Source organism: Piliocolobus tephrosceles, chromosome 11, assembly GCF_002776525.5.
Source record: "Piliocolobus tephrosceles isolate RC106 chromosome 11, ASM277652v3, whole genome shotgun sequence".
Classification (NCBI taxonomy): domain Eukaryota; kingdom Metazoa; phylum Chordata; class Mammalia; order Primates; family Cercopithecidae; genus Piliocolobus; species Piliocolobus tephrosceles.
The window spans coordinates 55,046,398-55,071,032 of NC_045444.1; the positions used below are offsets into that span (position 1 = coordinate 55,046,398).

The 24,635-nt window shown below is 41.0% G+C and overlaps 1 protein-coding gene across 1 annotated transcript in view; it reads right to left on the reverse strand.

Moving 5' to 3' along the window:
* Window positions 1–577: 577 nt before the first annotated feature.
* The window catches only part of LRP2 (LDL receptor related protein 2), a 219,547-nt gene continuing 195,489 nt past the window's right edge, over window positions 578–24,635 (reverse strand). The window contains exons 67-79 of the mRNA XM_023189698.3: window positions 23,344–23,509; window positions 21,467–21,595; window positions 17,336–17,556; window positions 16,335–16,511; window positions 12,984–13,103; window positions 10,769–10,859; window positions 9,887–9,954; window positions 9,595–9,715; window positions 8,916–9,045; window positions 7,761–7,862; window positions 5,988–6,095; window positions 2,474–2,545; window positions 578–2,291 (exon numbers count right to left, since the gene is read on the reverse strand). Coding sequence (XP_023045466.2) covers window positions 2,124–2,291; window positions 2,474–2,545; window positions 5,988–6,095; window positions 7,761–7,862; window positions 8,916–9,045; window positions 9,595–9,715; window positions 9,887–9,954; window positions 10,769–10,859; window positions 12,984–13,103; window positions 16,335–16,511; window positions 17,336–17,556; window positions 21,467–21,595; window positions 23,344–23,509 — 1,673 coding nt within the window. The 3' untranslated portion in view covers window positions 578–2,123. The remainder of the gene's footprint in view (window positions 2,292–2,473; window positions 2,546–5,987; window positions 6,096–7,760; window positions 7,863–8,915; window positions 9,046–9,594; window positions 9,716–9,886; window positions 9,955–10,768; window positions 10,860–12,983; window positions 13,104–16,334; window positions 16,512–17,335; window positions 17,557–21,466; window positions 21,596–23,343; window positions 23,510–24,635) is intronic.

Sequence of the window (24,635 nt, forward strand, 5' to 3'; positions counted from 1 at the left end):
CTGTTCCATTTTCCCTTTACTTCATAAATGATGATAATCATGGCTTCCATCAATTGAGGGTATATTTTATGCTGGGTGTTGGGTTACACTCTATATACACTTCCACATTGGGGTCTCACAACCGAGCCCCCTATTTTATAGAGGCAGCAGCTGAGGCTCAGAGAGATTAACAGTGGGAAGACGGTTCACAGCCTATGCTTAAAGGAGCTGGCTGGGAAATCGTCCTCTTGAACAAATGACTGTTAGGGGAACACTAGTTATTGGAGAAACAGGAATATGCACTCCCTGCTCTGCCTTAGCCATGGACAGCATTCAACGACTGGCTATACTGGTGGTTACCTGGGACTCTAATATCTACTCATTTCTGGAGAGTTGTTTCCTATAACTTATCCCAGACTATCATGGACACAAACAAAATGAATGTGGAGGCTTGATTTTCAATCAAATTGCTCTGGATTCAATTCCGGGAAGGAGTGGTACAGAATTGGTGTGACTAAGAGCACTCAAAGCCTCAATCTTTTTACACAGCAAAATACAACTGATTCATGACCAGGTCTTATGAAGCACACAGAAAACATCTGATAAAATACACATTTATTAGAAATTTTTCAGCAGCATTATTTCCAGTTGTTTATCTAATCAAAGTACATTTCCAAGTAATTACAATCAGCACTCAAAATATGAGCAACAAATATTTTGAGAACTCTGGAATAAAATAATCAGTAGTATATGTTTCATTCATCCATCCATCCATTCATTCATTGTTCAACAAATGTGCAATATTAGCACAGAGAGTCAGTAACGCTATTTGCTAGGGGAAAGTGTGTATTCCTGCCATGGTCCCTATTGTGCAGACTATACCCACTATTTAAGAGAAGAGCTGGAAGCCGGGCACAGTGGCTCACGTCCATAATCCCAACTACTCAGGAGACTGAGCTGGGAGGATCACTTGAGCCCAGGACTTCAAGATCAGCCTGGGCAACATGGCAAGGCTCCATCTCTTAAAAAAAAAAAAAATTAAAGAAAAGATCTGGACTGTACAGTACATTCTAATGTGAAGGTACACATTTAGCCAAAGGGCCTAATAAAAAGCTTAAAAAGAATGGTTTCCCTTTCTATTCAGGTTCAACTTAGGAAATAAATAGTGATTATAATGATATTTTCATAGAAACAAAAACCCAGTTGAGGCTTTGCTTAACTGGTATTTTTTTCTTTTCTTTTTTTTTTTTTTTTTTTTTTGCACCTTATTTTATGAAGACACAAATTTGGTTTCAGAAATTCAGCTACTGAGCTCCAGCTACTGGGGTAGGTGACCACCTTGAATGAGAAATTGCTCCAAGGTCCATCAAGCAGAAGAGTTCATTTAATTAACTACAAACTCAATGCAGGACACTGGCACTTAATGATATGGGATTTCCTCATAGACATCACAAATACAAATGTTGCCTTGGCAGCTAGTGAGAGAACACACATGAAACGAGAGTTCTGATTAGACAATCCCAACACACAGAAGGGCCAAACTGAATTGCTTTTTCTACCTTCTGTATTATCTGAGGAGTCTACAGTCGAGTCCAGATGTCTATACAACACATAGTGGCCCCTATCAACATACCCATTAATCAAATTGACGTGTAATATTGAACATTAATTAAGTGCTAATGTGTAAAAATGGACCCAAGAGCGGGGCCTGGACTCCTTTCCTAGATAATTTGATAGGAAATACGAGCAGTGCCTCTTCTTTAGACACAGCTAAAGGTCCCAAGTCATTCCTTTTCTCGTTGGATCATTTACTATAATGATCACCACCCGAATCAGCAGACACCTTTATTAGCAAATTCAGTAACAGGATAATTTTTCCAAAATTTACAAATATACAATATATTTATAGTATTACCTTCAGACAACTTCAGTGCAAAGATATACATATAGTACATTGTGATAATTATTTGTAAAAATATGAGACGGCATAAGTAAAAAAAGACACACAGGATATTTCCAACTATAGGCAAACAGGGAAAAATATATTTTTTCATAAAGTACTGAATGTTAACTTTTTTCATCTGTTTGTAAAAAATATATGTGCAAAAGTGTGTTTCTAATTATTCCCTAAATAGCTGGTATAGCTATACTTCAGAGTCTTCTTTAACAAGATTTGCAGTGTCTTTAAAAGTGTCTTCTGTTGCAGAATAGGTTGGAGTTGGGTCTCTTCTCGAAGGAGGCTTAGGCTTAGCAGGGAGCGAAGGTGATGGAGGTGGGGTCGCAGCAACATTTTCCTTTTGTTCGTTCTCCATCTAAGAACACAACGTAACAGGAATCAGACATTTATTACCCCAAGGTCAACATACACGGTTTTTCATAAAGAAGACTATTTGTGGCCACTCTGCTCAGAATAATCTAAGTGTGTGTCCAATTTAACCAATCACATAATTTCTAAGAAAAAATGTCTGTGCTAAGAAAAGTTGTTAAAAATTACCTGTGCATAGATTGGATTTTCAAAGTTGGTAGTTTGTTTAGTTTTTCGTTTGAAGAGATTCCATTTTGTCACCTAAATGAAAAGGGGAAAACAAAAACCTCTCAGTAATGGTATGATTTTGTGGGTTTCTTTTCCTCCTGTCTCAATTTTAAAGTTTCTTCTTACTGAAGGGTAAAGCAATTTGGGACCTGGAACCATGATTCAGCCCATGTGGTAAATTGTTCAATTCCTCCTGTGGTCCCTGAACAGTAACTGAAACTCTCTGGGCTCTTTTCATCCAATGGTTTTAAATACTTCTTTGATTTTAAATTTATATATTATAGAATTTGTGCCATAGTATCTACAAGCACACCACCTGGTTACCTCAGTATAGAGAGAACACATGAAACAGACACACACAAGATGCATCTGGAGAAAAAGAGATTTCTGGGACTGCCTGAAAATTGAGGGGGGATGGCGAAGCCCAACTATAACTCTTATTCCCTAAAGTAACACTCTTTGGTCAACTCAAGAGTATCCCTTCTCCCTTCATCATTCCCTCCTGTATCATAATAATAATAACAAAAACATCTAACATTTATTGAGTGCTTACTCTAAGCGTTTTATAAGTTTCTGATTTTTTTTTAACAAACCCCAGAGGTAGGTACACTTATTATCCTGTATTTGCTGAGTCACGGCAAGATTCTACAACTGAATTGCAGGTAGAAGGGCAGGTAATGATTACTCAGGGGACCCAGGGGCCCATAAACTGGAGAACCCAAAGAGAATCACGCTGGACCATGGTGCGTGGCCCATGCCTTACTGAAAAGTTGCCTGTCGTACAGACTGCCAGACAAGGGAACAGACAGCCTACTCTCAACAGAAGCCGAGGCAGCCCGCAGGTTTTATGGGGTGTCTCTCACTCTGTGAAAGCAGGGGACCAGCCTGTGGAGGAGTGGGGAACACAGGGCTACAGAAGTAGAAGAGGTCTTCACTTAAACCCACATTCAAGTGAGTTCCTGCTTTGTACATAGTGCCCCCAAGGGGAACATGAAGACATTCAGGTCAGAGCCCTGCCTCTGGGCCCTTACAGTTCAGTGGGGCGGGCCAAAATCTCCTAGATGCCATTGCTTCAAAATGAAATGGCTAACTTGGAGTTAAGCAATTACTAACAGGAGAAAAGGAATGGTGACTTTCATTTCTGTCTCCTTGGGGGATCCTATGCATATCAATGTAACTTTTGGAAAATGATAGAACTGATTTTTTTTTTTTTTTTTTTGAGATGAAGTCTTGCTCTGTCGCCCAGGCTGGAGTGCAGTGGCGCAGTCTCGGCTCACGGCAACCTTTGCCTCCCGGGTTCAAGCAATTCTCCTGACTCAGCCTTCTGAGTAGCTGGGACTACAGGCATGTGCCACCACACCCAGCTAATTTTTGCATTTTTAATAGATACGGGGTTTCACTGTGTTGGCCAGGCTGGTCTTGAACTCCTGATGTCGTGATCCACCCGCCTCGGCCTCCCAAAGTGCTGGGATTAGAGGCATAAGCCACCGTGCCCAGCCCATGTTTTTAATTGTTAGTCTTTTAACATATTTATGGATGAAAGACACATTTGTGAGACTCTGGCATGTTCAAGTCAACCTAGGTGATCTCACTCAAGCACTTCTACTGCTTTTAAGTCATGCTGGCTATTATCTCAGCGCCCAGGACGCAAGAAATACAGTAAGATCCCTGGACGTATCAAGGAAGACACATTTTAGAGGGTCTCAGCCTCACTAATGTAAAAAAGTAAGAGGAGGAACCAAGGTATTATAAAGGGAAAGAGAAAGAAAGGACTACAATTAGTGAATATCTGCTCTCCTTTGAAAGATCCTGTCAGTATACATTTTGTTTCTGATAACAGACATGCAGGTCAGAGGTAACAGACATGCAGGCAGAGGTTTCAGCCTCCCTACCACAGTCGCCTTCCTGCACCAGCTGGGGAAAATCTCTATTTAGTGAAGAAGATCACTAGACTAGAGATGGACTGAGAAAAAATGTTGAAAATACAAAATAAATCTGGCACTAGCTTGAGGTTGACTCAGGCTTGGAGGACCAAATATATGACATTCAAGTATCCATGTGTCTGTGGAAAATTAATCTTCAAAATCCATTTTTAATACAGCTGAAAGAAAAAATGTTTAGTCCCTTGAAAAATATGAGACTGAAAATTCCTTTCTAGACAATATTTATGTATGTCTGTGAGTGTGTGTGTGTGTGTGACATGAGAAGAAGAAATAAGGGAATTTGAGAAGGCATACAGAAACCTTATAGAGACTCTTCTCAGCATCAATTTAGTTCAAATTTTATTTTGATTTAAATGAGCAGAACAGAAATCAATGTTTAAGGTGATAGTGAGACTGCCAAGTTATCCAGATATCAATGTTTATAGATTATGGAATTTGAGAAATAAAGACTGTATAAAATGGTAAAATTTCCAACTACTCTTAGACTTTCATTTCTTTACATTACTTCACAAAATTGGTCATAGAATCTTAGAACAGAGACATTCCAGATCCTAGTGGTTCTCAACTAAGAGTGAGTGCACAGGTGTTGGGGGACGGGAGGTGATTTATGGGGTCACAATGATTTAGGGAAGACACTACTGGAATTTAGTGGACAGGAACCAGAAATACTGAAATTCCCTGAGTGCATAGGAAAGTTTTGTAGCACAAAGAACTGTCCCACTCAATATGCCAATAGTGCCCCCAGTGAGAAATATTATTGAGGACTCTAGCCCCAGAGGTAAAACAGTTTGTCCAGATTCAAACAGCAATATCGGGATAGCTGCATATGCATTCATTAAAACTAATGATACACATTAATACAGAGTTTAATATCAAATATATTTATTGAATTTTTTCCTGCAGAACAAATAGTGTACCAATTACAAAGGACCTGCAGGCATGTTTAAGAAGCTCCATCTACTGGCATTTTTTTTCTTTCAGTCTCCAGTATTAAACACCATGCCTGACACATCGAGAGCAATAACTTTAGGTAGATGATTGGTTGGCCAGTAATTAATAGATAATGAATGGGCAGAGTATGTAAATTCGTGCCATCTAGTGGTAAAGATCTGTAATAGCAGGAGCGGGAAGAACAGCTTAAAGGAATAAAGATGCATGCTGTAGAGAAATCATGACACACAGAGAAGAATCTTTCATCTGTATCTTTGACACAGTGAAATCTTTATTCATACTGAGTCTATTTCTCAACTTAAATGTCCCTGGTCTGAAGGTACTGGATCCAGAAGTCTACTTGTTCTTCTTTGTTCCATGTTACAAGGAACATTATTCCCAACTCAATGTTAGAACGTAGCTTTATTTGGTGGAAAGTTTTTCAATCTATGACTTTTTAAAAAATTATATTTATTAACAGTCAGCACATCTTGGGATCTTTGATCATGTCAGAGTCTCCCTTGTTTGCTTAAGGTTAATAACAACCCGGCCATCCCAAAGTTTTTCCAAATCCCACATTATTTCAGGAGTCAGCAACTTACCTGAGTTCCATCAGCAGCTGGGGAAGTTGGGCTTGTCTCTGGAACTATCTCAGAAGGGTTTATGGGACTTCCATAATTCTTATTATCCACATTTCCAGATACAGTCACCTGTGGACATATTAAAGGCCTTTACCCAATTTTGAAAGAATTCAATAGTAAATAAAATTTGCTGTAAAGTTTGTACGAACTCTGGCTCCTTTTGCCATCTTGTTCTGCCACAGACATCATCAGGCACCATTTTTATTGCATGACCCAGAGGCCAGGACTAAACATCACTCCCACCGCCCCAAAATCAAGAGCAGCAACCACTAAGTTACCTCATACCTTAATCCAGGGAGGCAAATACATCCCTCACTGGTCCCACTCTCACTTACTACTTGCAATTTCTACTGTATTCTCTATGCCTTCTTACTCCCACTGTTGACCAAATTTTTGGATAAAGATACTCTAGTTATATACTGGAAGCCAAATCCTAGAAGAACAGCAAGAATAATTCCCCAACCTCACTGATGAACTGAGAATCCTATCTTTGGATCTTAATAATTTCTTTGAATATTAATAAATCCTATCTTTGAAAATTAAGATTTCATAGTACTACTAAAAAGAGGCTGAATTTTTGAAAAGATGAGAATAATAGAATTAATAATCTTTTATGCATTTTTCTATAACATTCATACAATTCCAAGGTTCCCTTTTAAGACCAAATTACCATGAATATATAATAAACTACAAGGCAGACAATTCACCCCTTTTCCTATATTTTCACCTTCATTACTTGTTTATTCTCAAACTTGGATATGCATTTGTATACATGGCCTCGTTTTATTTTAAGTGAAGATGTCAAATGAAATGTCATATGTCTTTTATCATGTGATTAAAGTTTTCATGTCTGTTTATCAAAGGATCAGGGAAAATGCTTTCAAGATTTAAACATTTCTGATCTTAAAATCACAAAATATTTGTAAAATAAACATTTCTAGCTTCTGTATTAAAATGTGCCATATCTCGAGTCCAAAAGGAGCATAGGTGTTAACAATGACAGTTATTCATTGTCACTAAGGCCATAGTTGTGATAAAGGAGACACATGTTCGCAGTTGACAAGCACTAGAAGTGGTGCTGCGGCTATTGATGCAGACCTTATGAAAAGTTATTCCCTTCACCTATATTCCTATTTCATCTCCCAGCTCTTCTTAAAGATGACTGAGTGACAAGGCTGCAACAAGGAAATTTAGATATCTGCCCATCAACTCTAGAGACTTTTGTACTTTTCAGGAAAGTATTGCAATAGCAAGCATAAGAGGTCCCTCTCCCTTTAATCCACCTCAAACCACATGCTTGGGATGGCAGCAAGAACCAGAAAATGGGCCCAGTCCCCAAATTCCTGTATAATGACCTGACAATTCTCCACTCATTCATTTCACAAGTATTTGTAGAGAAGCTGTGGTGCTTCAGGCACTGTGTTTACCAGGCCCCTGGAGGGACTCAGACCTCTCTTGCTCTGACACTACTCAGAATGAAAGTTTCTTGGTCAGCAGCCCCGGCATGGTTGCCAAACCTCCACCACTTGGAACAGAACAGGATTCTGATTGTTTTCAGGTCTTATGTCCTTGGGTTGGTCCTGTTCCTACAGATAGGGCAGCTGCAGCATGGACCACTCACTATGCTTCCTTCCATTTGGAGGGAAGGTTAGGAAAATCCTAAGAAGACATAACTCAATAGATTAACATCCAGCGACAGCGGTAACTGAAAGAAAAGACTGTATGGTTTCTCACCTGGGTTGGCTGAACCACTTTGACAGCACTGTCTCTGACTGAGTACATTGGGTTTTCAAATATTATGGGCTGCTTCCCCATTTCCATGACAAAGTCTTCACTCTGATGGCACAGAGAGAGAAAGAGAGATTACACCAAACTAATCTGGTTCACACACAAAGAAAGGTGCCTTCCTCACACCTGGAAGTATGCTAGGTGCTATGCCAAAGTTACCCAAAAAAGAACTTGCAAAAAAAAAAAAAAAACCAGCAAAACACAAGGCCTCCATATGGCAAATTGTTATGCAAAGTAACATAACATGCACTCATTTACCAACTCAAGGAAACAGAAGCATTTTTCTTATATCCAAATTCTGTTAAATAACTCACTTGGGAATTGGGTCTGGGCAACAGAGAAAAGGATAATAGTGGAAGAAGAAAAGAAGAATAAGGAGAGAGGGGAAGGAAAAAGAATGGATAGTATTATATTTTCAGGGAAGGAAAAAAATGAAAGATTTGAAGGAGACACAAAATTCTGAAAGTGGTTTCCCAATACTGATTACAGAAAGCCCCCTCAGTGCCAAGACTGTGGGAGCCCCCTCACAAAGTATTTCATTTGGTCCTCCCAGGAGGTATTATTGTACCTGTTTTACCAACAGGGACAATGAGGGTCAGAGATATCAAGCTCCATGTCTATTTTCACATACTTAGTAGGTGACAGAGCCGTGGTCTGGACAATGCCAATTCTAAAATCACTGTTTATTCCATCATATACATTGGCAGAAAAATATATGACACTAGGAAAAATATAGTTCCCCACTCCTTTTATACATATAAAATGTCATCAAATAAAAACAAAATATCATGTCCTCCCCACACACCACCCTCAAAAAAACCAGAAAGCTCTTCAATATTCAAGTTAAACTTAAGACTGCTCATGATTCCAATTCAACAGCGTGGCTTAGAGCAGGGGTAAATTCCAATTTTATTACCAATGTTTTTAGACACCTTTCAGCAACAAGCCTAATGTTTCCTAACTTGGTTTGTGTAGTGCAGACTTTATTCTGAGAGGCCTACTGCTGTACTTCAGTCTTCTTTAGGTGAATTTTATTCTTTATAAAAGGTATTTATTCTATAAATGACAACCTTCAAATAATCATTTTGAAACCATACTCACCATTGCCATTGACCTGTCAATAGCAGTCTCAGGCCCAAAACCAGACACTCCAATATCCATGTTAAGATCTGCCCCTGATCTGAAGGTCACCCCATTCCCATTTTCAGAGGGCTTGACAAGACTGCTTAAGCTGGAAAGAAGCAACCAAAATAGTGTCTTGTTATTTAAAACAACAACAACAACAGCAACAAAAACAACAAATACAACCTTTCGTAATAGTACCCTTTCCTCCACATTGCTAAATCTTCCTTAAATGTAATGCTCAATTCCCACTCTGAATTTACACTGTCAAATATGGTAGTAAGTTCCCTTAGCTACCTGGAAACGTTAAAGCACATTCCTGAACCATGAGATCTAAAAGAAAGAGTCCAGCACATAGAAGGATAAAGCCTGGGCCATCACACAGCTGCCTTTTCACTTCTCTCTGACCTGAACACCTACCAGTAGGCACAACCATTTGGACTACAAAACACAGCTTGTCACTCAGGCTTTAGAGAAGCATTTGACTAAAGTTGTGATTTGAAGTGACTGCTTTACATCCTCACTACTTTTTGTTTCTGTGGAATAGGTGAACTGCGTATTGCGCTCTTTTAACTCAGAAAGAAAACTAAGTCCTTCCCATGGCTTCCTATGAATTACTTAGGCTTCAAACACCAATGTTCCCCATAATGAAACTGACCTTGGCAGCTTGGGCAGAGCAGGCAAAAGGGAGCCGGTTCTCCTATAGTGGAAGAATCCGCCAATTGCCAGAGCTCCAATTATGATGATCAAGAGGATTGTCAACAGCACAGCTACTGCGGCTATAGAAGAAGAGAGCAGAGAGCACATCAACACACGGGAGCCCGCAATCCTGGCAGAAACTGGGGACTAGAACCACTCCTTCAAAGACTGAGTTAAGTAGAAAAGCTGTGACAGCATTCAATGTAGGGGCTAGGAGTAATTTCCAGGTTGCTCACATTCTTAAAACTTACTTGTTCCTGGAGAAATGCCTTTTGAAAACGCCATTTCACAATATTTTCCGGTGTAGCCGCTAGGACACCTGAAAGGAAAAACAAAATCATTCACTAGCTGTTATGTTCTTAGGCTTCTATTGCATTTTTCTGAGCACATCCTGAAGTAGAGAGAGCTTTGATTGCATAAATTACATGTTGAACAGACAATGTATGCTGCATGACTTTTGTTTATTCTGCCAAGAGAAGACAAGCAGAAAAAACAGTGCTCTGATTTTAGAAATTCACTTTTAATGGAGTAGCTGTGGCACTGATGGGGTGAGTCTGGTCATGAAAACCTGTTGGTGTCTAATCTATGCAATGCTTCCTTAGAGAGTACAAATGGAAACCATGGTTATGTTTTTTTCTTTTATATGCTTTCATTAAATGCTTTTTAAAGACATCTATTTATCTCGCTCCATGTTAAGAGTTTTCTCAACACAGTCATCTTCTTTCCGAATCTTCATCCCAGTCTTTCTGCTCATGCTCTTCTCCCACAGCCCTGTTGTAATTAACAATACCAGGTGAGTAGGAAAATGCTGCTGCCATTTCTCTAATTCCTTGCTCCTCAAAGTGTGGTCCAAGACCCTGTGGCCTCACCCAAAGCTTGTTAGAAATGCAGAATCTGTGTGCATGAGAATGGAGATCTTGAACCAAATCTCCACAGGATTCCTATGCACATTCTAGCTAAAGAGGCACTGCCTCAGTTCTCCGTGGACACCCTCGAGGGAAGGCAAGCTGGTTAAAATGTAAGAATTAGTGAACTGGTGAGGTTCTTGTATTTGTTTTCCTGGCTACTTTAAGGTCTCAAATTTCCCCAGAAGAGGCAAGGCCTATAGCTGGGACCTCAACATTCAGACTTACTTGCATTTGGGGAGGTCAGTCTCATCAAAATAGCAATTTCCTCCGTGCATGCACCTGCATGGGGGGGGCAGGTTGATAGGCAGTTCGATGGCTGCAGGAAGGGAAAGCCATGCAAGTGTTAGTCAGCTGTACTCAGCAGAGTGCCCACATCATGCAATCCGGCCTGGCTTAGGGTTGGGAGGAGGGGCGGGCCAGCCAGCCAATTAGTCTCCCTGTCAAAGCTTACCTTCCCCCTAAGTCCAGTGAATTTCCTTAAGGTCTTGGAGAGTAACATACATTTAGTGGAAAGAAAGGAGGCAGTTTATAGAATTTTTCCCAAAAAACAATGGAGAGGTACTAGACTCTGGAGCACATATATTAATAGTTACAAGAACCTAGTGGTAAAATAATCTCTTAAAATGTTCACATTCTCATTTGAAGTTTTCAGAATTCTCCATGAACTCAGTTAAAACCAAGAGTTTAATGTAGGCCCACCTTGAAACTTCAACTAAAGGCACCAAAGCGTCAGTAATTGATCAGTCAACAGGCAGTCACATAGCTACACATAAAGAGATATTTGATAGACAGCTAGCTAGAGAGCTCCTGAGTTTTCAAGTCCTCCCAAACTGCCCTTACTCCAGGTCCCTGCTCCCAGCTAGGCCCATACATACTCCCAGGATATGCCTGACGGGGTATTAGTGCTTCAGTGTCTTATATGTTGAAGGTGCTTAATAAGTATAGGTCACATGTGTATATTATTTAAAGAGTCTGGATACCCTCCTGGCTCAGTCTTTCAATCTGAGTCTCTACTTAATGTTCACTGTATCAGACAGGTCTTCCCTGAACACTATCTAAAGGAGAATCCCCACCCAATCCATCCTCATCCCTCTTCCCCTGCCTTCCTTTTCTCCATAGTACCACCTGACCTACTATATATTTATTGACTTCTCTATTTATTGTCCTCTTAGAATGTAAACTCAATACACACAGGGAGCTTGTCTGGTTTGTTCACTTCTGTTACCTCTAGCACTTAGAACAGTGCCTGAAACATAGCTGGCACTCAAGAAATCTCACTGGACTAATTGCTTAATTATTATACCAAACTGAAGCCCTATATGGAATGATTGCCATCATTCATGTGCTTACTTCGGTTAAAGTTCTTTAAAACAAGAATCTTGATAAAATCCGCTTGGCAAAAAGTTTAAATGGGAAAAGTAGTAGATGAGCTGACAACCAGGACCACACTGCTCCTACGATGTGAAATTGCATTAAGTGGCAAAACAATCTATCCACGGCACAGAACAAATCTCATAAGCCTGAAATTGTCATTTTGTTCCAAATATTGCTCGAAATAATGGATTCCTATCAATATTTCCCCAGTAGCGTTGGGATGAGTGCAAGAGTAGGGGAAGAGGGGAGACAAGAAGCAGTTTTTTTCTCCCTGGATTCATTCCCTAAACCTGCCAACTTTTCAGCCTATTTGGAATGAATCAAACGGTGGTCCCTGGTCTAACTGCCTGCTCCCCCTGGTGGTAGAAGGTGGTTAAGCGTTTTCCTTTCCCCATCAGCTAAAACTGGGGGAAGGCCCCAAGGATGTGAGCCATAAAATGGGCCACTAGTGAATTGCAGGATGACTTTTTCACAGGTTTTTCCAGCACCAGATGCTAGTTTGGGACACTAGTTGTTCCAGCCTGGCTTATTAACTCCTTAAAAGAGTCATTGAAAAAAGTCTTGCCAAGAATAGATCACCCACAGCATTTGGGACGAGAATTAAACCACAGCTTCCTCATGCTGGTCTTCATCTCCTTATAACATAAAGCACTTTTCAAAAGGTAGCCCTTTTTCAGTTGTCAAAACTGAACATGGTTCTCTACCCTGAGGAGCTCCAGTTAAGGTTGAGTGGATTCTGGGGCAACGGGAATCCAGCTTGAGGTAGAGGTCTTATAAAAAGTCACTCTTCAAAATGTTTTTTACAAAACAACGCAGCAATAGATTTAGGGGCACTGAATCTATATTTCTACAGATCTTAGCAAATAACTCTCAGCAGTCACTGGAACATGGTTCTGTTTGCCCCCTAAGTCCCACTCAGCTCTGTTCATACCTCCCACATCCCTTATCCCTCCTTCCAGCCATCCCCACTCTGCTGCAAGGACCCAGCATACAGGGATTCTTCAGATTCCTGCCGGCAGCAGAGGAGTGCTCCCAGCCCCTGTGGCTGCTCGGGCAGTGCTCCTACCTGCATCACACTCAGTGGTACTCCCCTCTATAAAGCTGGAGCCTTGGGGACAGGCACAGCTGTATCCTCCAGGTCTCAGAAGGCAGAGGTGGCTGCAGATCTGTTTGCAAAGGTTGGGCACTGGAAAGCAGGTAAGAATAGCAGTTAGGTCCTGACAGAATGAATAACCTGACTACAGACACACCCAGCAACTGGAAGTGGCTCTGCCAGGTGACAGCAGAGCCTAGGCAGCATCCCAACACCTCTATTCCACGTGTCAGCTGGCTACTCACCCTCATTTACACTATCATCTCTGCCACCACACTGCAGTGGGATAGTCCCTCTCTGGGCCCTCCGGCCAATTTCTATACCACTCACATTTTCTATTGGCATCACTTATCTTCTCTGCTGCCCTGAAAGGTTTGGAAGGTGAGTATCTGGTTCACTGCCTAACCTGAAAATCTACTTAGTGCTAAACAACTTGAGATGGTTCCAAAGACCAGTGAGATCCACATATTATATCAAGATTTGTCACTACCCAAATCTGGATAGATCATAACGGATGGTCTATCCAAAGTATACTGGATGTGATTTCCACCCCAACCCTCCAAGGAGACATTTCTTCTGGGTTTCAGTTACCTTAATTGCAAGAAAAGGGAATTTAGAGCAATGATTCCTCAGAATCATCTGGGAGCTATTCAAAACTATTGATGCCAGGCCGGGCATGGTGGTTCCCACGCCTGTAATCCCAGCACTTTGGGAGGCTGAGGTGGGCGGATCACGAGGTCAGGAGATCAAGACCATCCTGGCTAACATGGTGAAATTCCGTCTCTACTAAAAATACAAAATAATTAGCCGGGCGTGGTGGCGGGCGCCTGTAGTCCCAGCTGCTCGGGAGGCTAAGGCAGGAGAATGGCGTGAACCCGGGAGGTGGAGCTTGCAGTGAGCCGAGATCGCCACTGCGCTCCAGCCTGGGCCACGGAATGAGAGTCCGTCTCAAAAAAAAAAAGAAAAGAAAAGAAAAGAAAAATTATGGATGCCCATTCACAGAGATTCAGATTTAAATTGGTCTGGGAGAGAGCTCAAGTATTACCATTAAAAGTCCCCAGGTAAGTCTAGAATCTTATTATTTCTACCTTAGCATATATTATGATTTATCCAAGGGTTGCACTGGAGTGGATAATCTTTACATTCCTTCTCAGACTAACATTCTGTGATCCTGATTGTCCGTCATTCAAGATGTCACCATAGACAAAAGCATAGCTATAAATTAATAAGACGTTTTCCAAAAGCCTCCATCAATATCTGTCTCATTAAAATTTTGTCAGCCCTCCAGAGTGGAGCTTTTCAAATGTGAATGTGCTACCAGTCACCTGGGGAATCTTGCTAAAATGCAGATTCTGATTCAGAAGGTCTGGGGTGGGCCTGAGAGACTGCATTTCTAGCCAGCTCCCATAGGATCCCAAGGTTCCTGGCCCATGACTCACACTCTGAGTAGCAAGGGACTAGAGCAGCGGTTCTCAAAATGCGGTCGCTGAACCAGCAGCATCAACGTCACAGTAGAACTTGTTAGAAATGCAAATTCTGGGCCGGGCGCGGTGGCTCAAGCCTATAATCCCAGCACTTTGGGAGGCTGAGACGGGCGGATCACGAGGTCAGGAGATCGAGACCATCCTGGCTAACACTGTGAAACCCCGTCTCTACTAAAAAATACAAAAAAACTAGCCGGGCGAGGTGGCGGGCGCCTGTAGTCCCAGCTACTCGGGAGGCTGAGGCAGGAGAATGGCGTAAACCCGGGAGGCGGAGCTTGCAGTGAGCTGAGATCGAGCCACTGCCCCGGCGACAGAGTGAGACTCCGTCTCAAAAAAAAAAAAAAAAAAAGAAATACAAATTCTTAGGCCACCTCAGGCATGTTGCATCAGAAGTCCAACAGATGGGGCCCAAGAATCTATGTTTAACAAGTTCTCTGATAATTCTGAGGCATGCTCAAATTTCAGAACTCTTGGTTCAAACAAGATGCTCTTCTAGCACAGCTGGGCTGGAGCTGTACTCCCCACTCCCACCCCCACTCCACCAGCACTTTCCAAAGGGGCCGCCCTTCCCTGAGCATCAGCTGGCTGAGATGCTTTTCCTTCAGGGGCAGCCGCCAGACTTTCCTCTGCCTTCTCCTCAGGGTCCAGAGGTGGTAGGGAGGGGAGATGGACTTTCCAGGTGTACTGTGCCTTCCTCTCCTACCTTTAAAATGGCCAAGTGTGAAAGCTGCAAGGGCACTTAGGGCACAAAAGCTATTCTATTGGTAGGGTCTGGAGCGTTCTGGAGCATTTTGGAGAGAAGTGGTACTACTTCCAAAACAAGGGAGCCATGCCCTAGAAAAGGCATTTGCCACCCCTGTCATCTCATGGGAGTCTCAGCTCTGAGTTGCAATTTTTCAAGGCTGATTAGGGTCTCAAAATATCAGCAGACTCAAGACAACCCCGGACTCCACCCATGACTCACATGTGGGGACAGGAAGGGAGTGACTTGTCAAAGGCCACATATCCATAGCATTCAACCTGGGACTTTGGCATACTGAACACTGGGCCAATACAGCAAGATGCTGAGTTTTGGGCTGGATAGAATTGAACCTAAAAATTATTTCATTTCTGAGATTAAAACTCACCCATTTTTTATGTGACTTAGGCACACAAGTTACTAAATCTGTCTCGGCCTCAGTTTCTTTACTTGGGATGAGAATAAAATGTCTTTATAAGGTTTGGGAGGTCTTTATAAGGTAATTGAAGTAACAGATGTCTGAATTAACACTGAAGAGAGAATCTGACGTAAGAACTTAGTAAAAGGCTATTTCCTTTCCTCACTTCCCTTTGCCTTTCATCTTGCTCCATACACTGCTGAAGGACGAATTAGCGCACAGGTAACCTGAGGAAGCAGGGCCCAGAACAAGGAAAGTGAGACAGAGAGGTGCAGGTAGGAAGGCACATGACTGGCCTAGCCTCACAATGGGAAAGATAAGATTTTTGATACCTATGAAACCCATTTTGTGACTTGTTAACCCAACTCACACTTAGCGGGGGACTGATGTCCGCTGGATTCTGTGGCCTAGAAGTACATATCCGTAACTCCAAACAATAATGAAGGCTAATAAATTTTTACTTATCTGCTGGTAGTTTGCATAATTTCATTTGACCTCCAATTTTATCTTTCTTTGGTTAAAACGCTCCTCTCCCCCAGCACACGTACATACACACACACCCCTTTCACGCACCAAGAGATTAGCCTGTTGTTATCTACTGCCATCTTCCAGCAATGTAGCCGTTATTTTGAAATAAGGTTTCCAAGTAATGAGGAGCATCTTATACCAAAGTTGGTGATTACCTGACTTATTGTATCTGAGTTGATGAAAGATTCGAACTTGAGTGAGCCAAGGGTTCACTACCAGCGTTTTCTCTTTCTTTCCTTGCCCAAATTTATTTTGTTTCCATACTTCTCCTTTTTCCTTAGATATCCAGTATAACTGGTCTTCAAAGATGTCCAGGCTGTAAGGGTTCATTGCTGCTTACCCACAGGGGAAAAGCAAAACAAAAGGTTACTGAAAAGAAAACACCCACTACACCCTACCACCACTTCTAGATGTGATGTCATTCTGTTTGAATTATTCCCTCATACAATGCCTTGAAGCTCTGGGAACATTCAGGCTGATTTTAGATACATGGGACTGTGAAAGTGTGCTGCACTAGGAGGTCAAGAAGATAGAAATTAAACCACATTGATGTATATACCACCCGACACCAATCATAGGGCCCTAGCTCACTATCAAGTGACTGATTTTATTGCATTTTTGGAAAACAATTTACATGGCAAGATTTTGTGTTTTCTTTTGAACATAAGACATCTATCTGACCAAATAGGAAAAATGTGGTATGTGCTGGGTCAATGCAATTCTGCACAGTCTGAACAACAACAACAACAACAAAAAATGTTCCTCTCCTTCTAGATATTTACAGTTGTGCATACTGGGCAATCTAGTAAAGTGAAAACGAATGTGTCCAGAAGCGGTTAGACATGAATTAACATTGGTATACATGAAACCACCTCTATTGGGGCAACCTAACAGGAAACTCAGTTATTTCAGTATCTTCTGCTGAGAAGCATTTTTTTTAAGTTGTATAAAAAAAACAAAAAGGATTTAATTATTGCTAATGAACTCATCTGCATTTAATTTAGCAGGTGGGAGTTAGTGGGGGTGGAGGGGTGGTATCTAAAAAACCATATAAGTCGTTTCCTAAGAGCAGGGCTCCTTCTTGAGAAAACAGGCAAAGACATTAGAAATATATTAATTAGTAATTTAATATATTACATTCTAACTCATTTCTAACCTTCCTTTGCAATGACTCTCCTATCAGTTCCATCATATTTTATGGTTTCAATAACGTCCTCCTTGAAGTCACTCCAGTAGATTCGGTCATTGTTCAAATAATCAATAGAAAGGCCAGTTGGCCAACCAAGGTCCTCGAAAACCAGGATGTTGCGGTTCTCTCCATTCATCCAGGCAGACTCAATTTTAGGTTCCTTTCCCCAGTCAGTCCAGAACATAAGCCTGTAACAGAAGATTTCTTCATTGTAGCATCTCACCTGGTGGGACTTCTCCGCTACGGCAGAGCACAGGGCATTACCTACAGGGAAACCAACTGTTTATCTCAGGGACCTGGGTGCTCAGTGACACCAGTTTTATATTTTACAGAAGATGGGGAGCAAAAATAGCGGCACAAGAGCATGTGTGATTTATCCTTCTTGAAAACTGCAACTCCTTAATAGAAAATTGGCCAAAGGATGGATATTCAGACCCTTTAAAATGCATTATGAAAGCTGTTCACTCTTCAAGAAATATTATTGAAGTCCTACTGTGTGAGAGGCACTGTTCTGTGTTTGGGATCTATCAGAGAACAAAACATACAAAGATTTCTATCTTCACGTAGCTACTCTGTTGCCCAAGCTGGAATGCAGCGGCACAATCATGGCTCACTACACTCCTGGGCTCAAGCGATCCTCTCACCTCAGCCTCCTGAGTAGCTAGGACTACAGGCGTGTGCCACCATGCCTGGCTAGTTTTTTGTATTTTTAATAGAGATGTGGTTTCACCAATGTTGCCCAGGCTGGTCTTGAACTCCTGGACTCAAGCAATCTGCCCGCCTCAGCCTCCCAAAGGGTTGGGATTACAGGAGTGAGCCATCACACCCGGCAACTCTTTTTAAATGTGTATTTTGCATCCAATTAATAATTAATTGTAGAGCAAGGGTGTATGTAAGCAAAGATGATCTGGCATTGAAGAATTACCTAGACCAGGGATTACGTGATTTCAAATACCTGGAGAGGAACAGTTATGTAAGATGAATGAGGGAATGAGGAGAGATCCTGGTTGTAAATATCAAGTGATGGGGAGAGCAAGACCCTGTGTCAGTGCCCAGGAAGGCAGACCTACCCAGTGTAACGTGTTCCTCTGATTTCCAAAGCAACAAATACAGATTTTATTTCTTTTCTTAAATTTTAAATGTCAGCACTACATTAAAAAAAAAAAAAAAAATCTTAAAGCTCCGTGTTGTTCCAGCCAAATATGTTCTATGGGCCATATTTGGCCCACCAGCCACGGCTTTTCAGTCTCTAGTCTAACCCAATCATCAGGCACAGACCAAGTTTTTAATTCTACTGAGGAATGCATAGATTTTAGACAAACTGGGCTCTGGAAAAAATGCAGCCAGGGGCCTTTAAAGTCTCAACAACTAGTAAATACCACCTTGTTTGGTTTTCATTAAAAAGGACACACATGTGAAAGAAGCTAGTCACAAAGAACCACATACTGCAGGATTCCATTTGTAGGAAAGGTCCAGAATAGGCAAATCTATAGAGACAGAGAGCAGATGAGCAGTTACTGAGGGCAGGAAAATGGTGGCTCAGAGGAACAGGGTTTCTTTGTAGGGTGATGAGAATCTTTAAAACTGATTGTGATGATGGATACACAACTCTGCATATACTAAAAGCCAGTGAATTGTACACTTTAAATGGGTAAGTTGTATCATACCATACATACCATATGTGAATTACATTTTAATAAAACTGCTTTTTAAAGATAATAAGCCAGGCATGGTGCTGTGCAAGTAGAAGGCTGAGGCAGGGGACTGCTTGAGCCCAGGATTTTGAGGCTGCAGTGAGCTATGATCATGCCACTGCACTCCAGTCCGGGTGACAGAGCAAGACCCTGTCTATATAAATAAATTAATTAATTCAATTTCATTTAAAAGTATTAAATACTCAAAACTAAGAAAATAAAAGGTAGGGAATGGAATGGAAAAAACACACAAAAGATACACAGAATGATTTTTGTTTCCTCCATGACTTCGTTTATGCTATTCCCTGAGCTTCTGAACAACCGGCCTGGCTCCTTTGCCTATCTGTACCCAAGACATCTATCCAGATTCCATGTCAGTCCCACTTTCTCTAGGAAGTGGCCCTTCTCACTCTCACCCACACTGACCTCACATGTCACATACTTTGTCACCGGTTATACCAGCAGTGGATCCCAACCTTCAACATTCAATTCAGTGCTACTTTCTCCATAGAGCTTCCCCGGACCCTTGTAAGGTAGGAGAACTATCACAGTGTTTTCCAGCAATTTCCGCATGACAATTCTCCCTTTCCATCTTATATTACAGTCAACAGTTGCTGACTAAAGGAGCATGGTGTTATTTTACCCATCTATGTAAATAAGGGATAGAAACCTACGACTAATTTATAGGTCCTTTATACGATTCAAATGAGTTTATATATGTAGGACACTTAGCAGAGTAGCTGACAAACAGCAAGAATATAATAAACGTTAGCACTTTTCATTGCTGTCAGTGGCATTATCAGTAGTTGTCATCTTCATCGTCCTTTGGACCCACTGGCAGATCTGATACCACAGAAGCTGTAAGAAGCTTTAACATATCATATATGTTTATGCTTATAAAACTTATGGATAATGAACCTTTCAAATAGATCATGAAATGAGAAGGTTGTAGGTTGAGTCTGGAGGCCTTAGGCAGTGTGAAACCCTTTCTCACTCCTTTCTTACTTCCTATCCCTCCCAGGACTACACTGAGCCATTCTAGAGAGAAAGGAATTACAAAGACAAAAATGAGAATTTCTGGCCGGGCATGGTGGCTCACGCATGTAATTCCAGCACTTTGGGAGGCCGAGGCAGGTGGATCACCTGAGGTCAGGAGTTTGAGACCAGGCTGCGCAACATGGTGAAGCCCTATCTCTACTGAAAATACAAAAATTAGCCAGGTGTGGTGGTGGGTGCCTATAATCCTAGCTGCCAGGAGGCTGAGGCAGGAGAATCACTTGAATCTGGGAGGCAGAGGTTGCAGTGAGCCAAGATCAGGCCACTGCACTCCACCCTGGGCAACAGAGCAAGACTCCATCTCCAAAAAAAAAAAAAAAAAAAAAGAATTTCTATGAGGGATATCAGAGTATGATCATAATATCAGATAAATTTAAACATTAGTTACAGAGGAAAACATTGGAAACAGTCACATCATTCACACCATAGAACACACTGCATCTCTTTGCTCCTAAGATATTGTGTAGATAAGATATAAGCAGCAATGACTAATGTTGAGGATGAGTCCTCATTACAGGTTAATCTTATCAGTCAAGTATTTTTCATATTTCATTGCTGAGTTTCTGAGGGTATGATTTAACATATGAATATAACAGAATCAAAGTAGTAACAGCTCATAGTGTTCTACCTACAAATACTGGCATATCTACAAAGGGCTAGACTGGTCCTGCCCAAGTAGGAACATCATTTGGGGTTATTCAAAAAACTTTTTTAAAGTGTCACTATTCTGAAGCTAAATATGTATGTAATATGTAAATACCAAGTCCTTTCAGCTTCGTGATTATTCAAATAAATGTCTTGATACGTAGAGAAAAATAACAAAACTTGTTCTCATTTACACTGAGATGATTTACAGATAAACTGCCAATTGGAACATTTCTACAAATGGATAATACATATTTATACATGTGTCATTTTAAACATTTATATATTTTGGATATAAATGTTTAATTTTTTAATTAAACATGACCAAATCCCTAGCTGAATTTCAATGAATGAGTTACTTTAAAACATCTAAATGAAAGGAAAAACAATTCTGCTGAAACCTTCATTTAAAACAGTTAAATCCACAAAGAACTTTAGAGTTCAGAGCTCTGATTTGGCAAGGAATCCACGTAACCAGAAAGATTCTCAGATGTGTTCTCAAAGGAATTTCCCAATCAGAAATGGTTGGTCCTATGTGATCTCAAGGGCATGTTATAATTCTTGAAACAGTCATAGACGCTCCTCCCAAAAACCTGAAGGACAATTTCAGTATAACTAGGAAAAAACATTATAAGAAACATGGAATATGATGAGAATCCAGGGAGAAATATCTAGAACACTGAAGACTTCTTCAAGTACTTACCCTAGTTTGGGATTCACAGCAATTGCAGCTGGTTGATCCAGGTCAGTGGAAATCAGCCACTTTCTGTACCTTCCATCAAGTTTAGCCACCTCAATGCGTTTATTCTTGACATCTGACCAGTAAATATGCCTGAATTCAGAGGCACAAAGATAAACAACCGCAAAGCCTAGAGTAATCATTACTGGGTAAGAGGTGTGAAGATGAAAGCATTTCATTTGAAAGTTCTGGCTGGTGAGAGAGTTGCTCAGATACCTATCATCGGACCATAGTCTCCCTCTCTTGGGGAACTCCAGCCAAGGGGACATCTTTGGCAGGTTACACTTGGAAGAGTAAGGAATTGAGGGGACTCCTGCCCTCAACAGCCAAAGCACCTGAATCACGCAGGATCCGCAGTGGAATTAACTCAATTCCAAAGACTAAACAGGAAAGTCAAATTTCCAATCTGTTTTAACTACAAGCCTGCTAAAAACACAAGATGTGGATTGTTCATCCCCAAGATAACTACCATAGACCCAGCAGTCAGACTGGCCTCTGACTGGCATTATTATGAGACATGGGCTTCTAGGTAGAAGTCATAAGGCACCGTGGGGCTGGTGCCTTAACTCTGACTGCCCATGAGTCTATTTCCTCCCCAGGAAAGAGCCCCGTTAGAATCAATAGGAACCTGGTGTCAGCTCAAAGATGAGTGGAAACAGCCTTTCAAAATAACAAACTCAACAAGACTGTCCTGCCTTATTTCCACTTCTGAGGCTGCAGGTCTCAGTCTCTTACAAGCAGAAAAAGTTCTACCACTTTCTTGATTCTCTTATTCATTAAGGCTGAAAAAGAGGTAAAACTTCAAACAAGAAGACAGATCTGCCATTCCCTGGTTGGTTTTCAGAAGAGAGTGTTAATGTCTGGAGTTTTGAGTTCCTGACTCTAGCAACAGTTCTCTAAGGCCCTGTTTCTTGACCAAAATTGCCGAAATGAGTCTCCTGCTAGCCTGCAGGCACAGCAGGACCCAATTAACTTCTTCAAAGATGCTCAAGTCTTCCAGGAACACCAGCCACATTTTTTAAAAGGTGAAAAAGAATTTACACTGAAAATAACTCTCCATTCTCCAGGAGGCAAGTGACCCCTGAACCTTCCCCATCAAACATGTTTACGTTATTAGTTCATTTTCAAGGAATCATTATCCCACCAATGTAAGTCAGTGCAAACCTCTTCCCTGAAGAAGAAGCTTACTAACTTCTCCACATCCATTTGTACCTCACACACCTACCTCATGATAATCCTACTTAAGGTTCTACTTAAAAACCATCCAAAATGTGTGACTATGGTCCCTGGGCTACTAGGTCTAGAAGAACAGGAGAGACTGACACTTCTATTAACTCAATTCCAAAGACTAAACAGGAAAGTCAAATTTCCGATCTGTTTTAACTACAAGCCTGCTAAAAACACAAGATGTGGATTGTTCGTCCCCAAGATAACTACCATAGAAAAAAAAGTTTCATCTCAACTGCTTTGCTGGGAGAATTGTGAGGCTGTCCCATTTCTTCACAAAATGAACAGTGTTGCCATACTGAAAGTTAATTTTGGAGTCCAGAACTCTGTTGGCAAGAATGCTATCCTAGATATATAGTGAATCTTGACCTGGGTGCTTTCCCAATTTTTTTCATGGCTCACAAAGAATACAGGATATGATAATGTCTCCATGACATGCTGGGATAAGTGGAGGCAGTTGCTGGGGCTTCAGCAAGCCCAACCATTGCCCAGCTGCACCCATGGCTGAGTGTACCCATATCCAGACCCAGCCTCACTCATGGACCATGGCAAGCAGTAGAGAACTCTAACTAGGAAAACAGAACAGGTAAGGGGGGAATGTATGACAAATTTACCTTCCAACCCAGTCCACTGCTATTCCATCTGGTTGCATTATATATTTCAGTTTCAGGTCAACTTCCTGCACAAGATTATTGTGGCCGGATTCAAAGTTGGGGATGTAGGCACGTTTGATAGCACCAAACCTAGAGCCCTCCCCTCGCACAGTGTAATACACAACACCTACAGAGGAAGACACACAGGTCAGTTTCATATCAAGAGCATCAAGTAATGGAAGAACTGGAGTATAATCAAGTGAAGCAGTGTTCATTTATTGACATCTCTATCTCCCTCCTCACTATTGTTATAATATGGATAATTCAATAACATCTGTATAATCAAACCTTAAAACCCATCAAACTTGAGCTATGAGCTACAAATGCTTCAACTGAGAACTTAGTGAGATTTAGTCATCTCTATTTAAAAGTGATTCATTTAAACGTATTTCAACAAAGTGCTTATTTACTTTTATTAGGATCAAGTTCTAGTTTCCAAAACAGAATGTATAGAGATAAACCAGGGCAGGCTGTTGAGAATTTGAAAGTATACTCAAGATCAGAGGCAGTAAAGAAGCCATGTCAACGAGAAGTCCTATTTTATGTACAGACAGAAGGATGGTGGACAGCAGGCATGTTAAAAGCATAGGAAGACTGTGACTGTAGAGGCATGCACTGGACACCCTCTGCTTTCCTAGGTATGCACCATTCTTGAAAAGTGTATTGTATTGCATGAATATGTGTGAAAATACAACAATAATAAATCCTATATTGACATAGTTATTAACAGTTTTCAAAGCCTTTCATCTCATTCAATCTTCAAAACAACTCTCAGAGGTAGGCAGGCAGAACAAGATTACTACTTCGATTTTGTAGATAAAAAATTGAGATTCAGAGAATCGTTACAATTATTTAGGATCATAAAGCTAGTAGATAAGGGAGACTGGCATAAAAGATAAGTTTACAGGCATAGAAGACAAGTTTTCTGACTCCTATCCTACTATTATCTCCCCCAACACCAGATAGAGCCATGAGAGATTCAACAATACGCATTATTCATCTTTTTCCTTCATTCAACTAAATTTTTTGATTACCTACCACATAGAGTGTACTAGATGTTGGGTCAGATGCTAGGCATTTAGAGATAAGTTAGATTCAGTCTTTGTCCCCAGAAAGCAGATGTATAGAGGATAGAAAGATATTATGTGGTCAACTAGCTATATAACTTAGAGTAACATGTGCCATAAAATGACATAGGTTCATGGTGAGCAATCATAGAACTCTGCCAGGAGGAGTGATAGAAGTTGTCACAG